General features: G+C 44.6%; 1 protein-coding gene across 2 annotated transcripts in view; it reads right to left on the reverse strand.

Moving 5' to 3' along the window:
• The window catches only part of NOX5 (NADPH oxidase 5), a 39818-nt gene extending 37278 nt beyond the window's left edge, over window positions 1-2540 (reverse strand). Inside the window, exon 1 of one of the 2 annotated variants that reach the window (XM_070622325.1) lies at window positions 2155-2540. Coding sequence is in view for 1 of the 2 variants with exons in the window: in XM_008538572.2 (XP_008536794.2) it covers window positions 2155-2204 (50 nt within the window). In the remaining variant the exon portion in view is untranslated. The remainder of the gene's footprint in view (window positions 1-2154) is intronic. The other variant, XM_008538572.2, reaches the window with a different exon arrangement.
• Window positions 2541-6000: the final 3460 nt, after the last annotated feature.

The raw sequence follows: 6000 nt of genomic DNA on the forward strand, positions 1-6000 counted from the left end.
TCTTGCTTGCTGTGTGACCCTGTGCAAATAATCTGACTTCTCTGTTTCTCTCTGTTTAACCTCTTCATAGATATGCGTTTTCTGCTATATGTGTGTAGTATGTACATATGTGTATCAATATATGCATATGTGTATATACATATGTATATTACATATATGTTTAATGTACATATATGTGTGTATACATACATTATATATACTTTAATGTATGTGTGTAGATATGTAATGTATACATTAGCTATGCCTTTGAGTGGGTGTGTATATGTAACATATAGATTAGATACGCTTTCTTGTATGTGTGTGTACTTATGCTTCCATTTCCTCATCTTGTTGTGCCAGTGCACAGAACATCTGTCTAGCACACAGTAAGGCGGGGGCTCAGTACATCTTTCTCCTCTTTTTCGTTATTATTAGCTCACTTCACGTTCAAAGTCAGCAAGTCTGGTTTGGGGTTCCATTTCCCAGAGAGAACACAGAGAGATGTCCTTCCAGGGACCCCAAAGTGGCTTGGGCAGAGCCAAGCCTAAACCCCAGGCCCCAGCCTCCTCCAGTTCTCTGTGCAGAACCTCAACTAGGCCCTTGCCCCCCTTCCTCTCCTGGTGAACCCCGGGAGCTTCTGGTGGAGGGGAGCACTCCAGGCAGCCCCAGTCAGAGGCCAGCCCAAAGCCCCCAGGGCCCACCTTATTCTCGGGGAGAGCAGAGCTGGGGAATTCAGAAGGCTGCACCTGGAAATGACAGGGGCCGTGGCAATTTCCAAGTCTGGGCCCCACTAGGACAGTGCCCCTCTGTACCTCCACGGCAGAGCATCAGGCCTCCTAGCGTGCCAGGCATTTTCTTCTTCCGTATATTGTCCCCTAGTCCACCGGCCCTTGATCTTGGGGCAGCCCAAAGGGGTAGGTAGTGTTATTACCATTATTATTATCCCTGCTGTGCCGCTACAGAAACAGGCCACAGCTTGTAAAGGTGGGAGGGAGCCTCCAGTACCAGACTTCTCATCCCCAGTGGGTCTCAACATCAGCCAGGGATGAGTCCGGAGCTTCCTAGGTGATTCCACACCAGCCCCAGAGAACCATTGCTCCAGGCCCGTCCCTCCACCATCCCCCAAAAAGTCATCTTAAACCTTCATTGATGGGCAGCTCACTACCTCTGCAGCAGCCAAGCCTGGCTTGACCCTCCCCTGGGACCCTTCCCACTCCCTCTGACTTCCAGCCACCCTTCAGCAGTTTCAACACAGCCCTCCACGGCCCAACAGCGCAGCCTCCTCAAGAATAGTGGTTCCAGACTGTGAGGCATGTAGGAAGCAAGGGCAGCTTGCTAAAATGCAGACTGACTCGCCCACTTTGGGCTGGGGCTCAGGAATCTGCACCTCTAACCGACACCCTGGCTGTTTGTGACCCACCTGGGTGGTCGAGGCTCACACCTGGAGAAACACTGTCCTGAGGGTTCAACAGCCCCCACGTACTTCACCCCTCAGGACCCACAGGACCTCTCAGGACCCACAGGAAGGCATTCCACACAGCAGAGAGATCTCTGGAAGACGGGCTGCGTGCAACTGCCAACCCCGGGAAGGTGGGGACAGGTGTCTTGTGCTCACCTCCCACTTCTCAGGCCTGTGGGAATTAGGGGTGAGGGCACGGGGGGAGGCAGCACCAATGTCGTTGACAAAGAGCGGGAGATCTTCAAATTTCAGAGCTTGAGGGGAACAATGTGCTCAGCAGAGGCCAGAATTGTCCCCAGGAGACCAGGATTTTAGGTCCAGCCTTGTTTTGTACCAACTGAATAACTGGCCCCACTGGACTGGCTTTTCCTCATCTGTAAAATGTGATAAGCATCCCTCCAACAAAAGGCTGCCTTGGGGCCAAATGAAACGCTATTGGCAAAGGACAACTGCAAAGCCCTCTACAAATGTCAGGCGTTGCTATTAGACCGACTTGGCCAATCCCTTATTTTACAGATGGGAAAACCGGCCCAGAGAGGGCTGGTGACTTGCCCAAGATGGCACAGCTTGCTATTAACTGGGCAAGAGCTGAGCTCAGTTCTCCCCTGACTTCCACCCCAGGCAGACATAGTCACTCTTTGTAGATCCCCCAAAGGCAAAGAACCCCTGCCTTTCCCTGGTCCCTGGTATGAAAGCTAGACAAATGAGCCACTCACCCTCTGCAGCTTTCAGAGTCTGGCTGGGCTGGATCTCCTGGAACACTCATCCTTTCTCCTGTCTTCTAGACCACAGGTCCCAGAAAGGCTGCCGTCGGTATAACAGCCTGCATTTGAAGCCCACAATTCACATCTCCCCAACTCCTCCTCTTCCTGACTCTCCTGAAGAACCACTCACACGCACAGCCCCTTTGTGATCCACATACTGGCTGGTGGCCAGCTTGGTCCAGAGAGATTCCAACCGGGAGGTCTCATGCAGGCACAGGGAAAGTTTCCACCCAGAAGAATGCTGGCTGTCTTCTCTCTGGCCCAGGACCTTGCACTTTCCCTCCCTCAAGGAGACAGGCAGATCTGGAAATGCTCCAGGCAAAACGTCACTGACAACTGGAGGCAGGCCCTGCCAGGTACCTGATGCATCATGTGAGGCTTCATCCATCACAATGCTATCAACTGCCAACAAGAATGTTGCAGCCCTCGCTCTGAGCCGTGCACTGTGCTAAGGACTTTACACATAACACAGCCCTGCCTGCTGAGTGTCTCCCTCATCATCCTCCAGAGGAGGAAAGGGAAGCTCAGAGAAGTGAAGTCACATGTCCAGGTAGTTCAGCAGGAATGCAACCCATGTTGGGCTGAAGGGGAGCCGAATACTTCACCCCAAAATATGCCACTTTGGCATGTGAATTCTTTTGAGCAGAAGGCAATCGAGATCCAGCAGACTCTTTTACCTCTCCCTTAACTTTTTTTTTCTTTTTTTTTATTGAGTTGCTAGTCTACAACCTTGTGAAATTTCAGTTGTACATTATTGTCTGCCAGTCGTGTTGTAGGTGCACCCCTTCACCCTTTGCGCCCACCCCTCACCCCACCTTTCCCCTGGTAGCCACTAATCTGTTCTCTCTGTCTACATTTTTAAATTCCTCATACGAGTGGGGTCATACATAGATTGTCCTTCTGTAACTGGCTTATTTCACTTAACGTAATTCCCTCAAGGTCCATCCATGTTATTGCAAATGGAATGATTTTGTTCTGTTTTACAGCTGAGTAGTATTCCATTGTATATATGTACCACATCTTCTTTATCCATGCATCTGTTGATGGGCACTTAGGTTGCTTCCATGTCTTGGCTATTGTAAATAATGCTGCAATAAACATTGGGGTGCATAGGACTTTTGGGATTGCTGACTTCAAGCTCTTTGGATAGATACCCAGTAGTGGGACAGCTGGGTCTTATGGTAGTTCTATTTTTAATTTTTTGAGGAATCTCCATACTGTTTTCCATAGTGGCTGCACCAGTTTGCATTCCCACCAGCAGTGTATGAGGGTTCCTTTTTCTCCACAACCTCTCCAACATTTGTTACTATTAGTTTTAGATATTTTTGTCATTCTAATGAGTGTAAGGTGATATCTTAGTGTAGTTTTGATTTGCATTTCCCTGATGATAGCCTATTGGCCGTCCGTATATCTTCTTTGGAGAAATGTCTGTTCATGTCTCCAGCCCATTTTTTGATAGGGTTGTTTGATTTTTCGTTGTTGAGTTGTGAGAGTTCTTTATACATTATGGATATTAAGCCTTTGTCAGATATATGACTTGCAAATATTTTTTTCCCAGTTAGTGGGTTGTTTTTTTGTTTCAATCCTGTTTTCACTTGCCTTGAAGAAGCTCTTTAGTCTGATGAAGTCCCATTTGTTTATTCTTTCTATTGTTTCCCTTCTCTGAGCAGACATGGTGTCCGAAAAGATCCTTTTAATACTGATGTCAAAGAGTGTACTGCCTACGTTTTCTTCTAGAAGCCTTATGGTTTCAGGTCTCACCTTTAGGTCTTTGATCCATTTTGAGTTTATTTTGGTGAATGGTGAAAAAGAATGGTTAAGTTTCATTCTTTTACATATGGCTTTCCAGTTTTCCCAGCACCACTTGTTGAAAAGACTTTCTTTTCTCCATTGTATGCCCTCAGCTCCTTTGTCGAAGCTAAGCTGTCCACAGATGTGTGGTTTTATTTCTGTTCAATTCTGTTTTCATTGATCTGTGATCAATTCTGCTTTCAATTCCATTCCATTGGTCTGTGAACCTGTTTTTGTACCAGTACCATGCTATTTCGATTACTGTAGCTTTGTAGTATGTTTTGAAGTCACGGATTGTGATGCCTCCTGTTTTGTTCTTTTTTCTCAGGATTGCTTTAGCAATTCGGGGTCTTTTGTTGCCCGAAATGAATTTTAGGATTCTTTGTTCTAATTCTGCAAAGAATGTCATTGGGATTCTGATTGGGATGGCGTTGAATCTGTAGATTGCTTTAGGTAGAACGGACATTTTAACCATGTTTATTCTTCCAATCCATGTACACGGAATGTTTTTCCATCTCCTTATGTCGTCATCCAATTCTCTCAGAAAGGCCTTGTAATTTTCATTGTATAGGTCCTTCACTTCCTTAGTTAAATTTAACCCGAACTATTTTATTCCTTTTGTTGTGATTGTGAGTGGTGTTGTGTTCTTGAGTTCTTTTTCTGTTAGCTTATTATTAGAATATACAAATGCTACTGATTTATGCAAATTGATTTTATACCCTGCAACTTTACTGTAGTTGTTGATTACTTCTAACAGTTTTCCAATGGATTCTTTGGGGTTTTCTATCTATAAGATCATGTTGTCTGCAAACAGAGAGAGTTTCACTTCTTCCCTCCCTATTTGGATTTCTTTTATTCCTTTTTCTTGCCTGATTGCTCTGGCCAGGACCTCCAGTACTATGTTAAATAAGAGTGGTGATAGAGGGCATCCTTGTCTCGTTCCTGTTTTCAGGGGGATGGTGCTCAGTTTTTGCCCATTGAGTATGATGTCGGCTGTGGGTTTGTCATATATGGCCTTTATTATGTTGAGGTAGTTCCCTTCTATGCCCATTTTGTTCAGAGTTTTTATCATAATTGGCTGTTGGGTCTTGTCAAATGCTTTCTCTGCATCTATTGAGATGATCATGTGGTTTTATTCCTCAGTTTGTTGATGTGGTGTATCACGTTGATTGATTTGCAGATGTTGAACCATTCCTGTGTCCCTGGTATGAATCCCACTTGATCATGATGTATGATCCTTTTGATGAATTGCTGAATTCTGGTTGCCAAAATTTTGTTTAGAATTTTTGCATCTATGTTCATCAGTGATATTGGCCTGTGGTTCTCTTTTTTCGTGGTGTCCTTGTCAGGCTTTGGTGTCAGCATGATGTTGGCCTCGTAGAATGTGTTAGGAAGTGTTCCATCCTCCCTAAATTTTTGGAATAGCTTGAAAAGGATAGGTATTAAATCCTCTCTGAAAGTTTGGTAGAATTCCCCAGGAAAGCCATCTGGTCCTGGGGTTTTATTCTTTGGGATGCTTTTGATTGCTGTTTCAATCTCTTTCCTTGTGATTGGTCTGTTGAAATTGTCTGCTTCTTCTTGAGAGAGCTTTGGGAGATTGTAGGAGTCCAAGAATTTATCCATTTCCTCTAGGTCATCCATTTTGTTGGCATATAATTTTTCATCAGTATTCTCTTATAATCTGTCATATTTCTGCAGAGTCTGTTGTTATTTCTCCTCTTTCATTTCTGATTTTGTTTTTTTGAGCTTTCTCCCTTTTTTTCTTTGTAAGCCTGGCTAAGTGTTTGTCAATTTTATTTATCTTCTCAAAGAACCAGCCCTTTGTTTCACTGATCCTTTCTACCGCCTTTTTCATTTCAATGGCATTTATTTCTGCTCTGATTTTTATTATTTCTCTCCTCCTGCTGACTTCGGGCTTTGTTTGTTGTTCTTTCTCTAATTCAGTTAGGCGTAATTTAAGATTGCTTATTTGGGATTTTTCTTGTTTGTTAAGATCTGTCTGTATTG

This window comes from Equus przewalskii, chromosome 1 (assembly GCF_037783145.1).
Source record: "Equus przewalskii isolate Varuska chromosome 1, EquPr2, whole genome shotgun sequence".
Taxonomy (NCBI): Eukaryota; Metazoa; Chordata; class Mammalia; order Perissodactyla; family Equidae; genus Equus; species Equus przewalskii.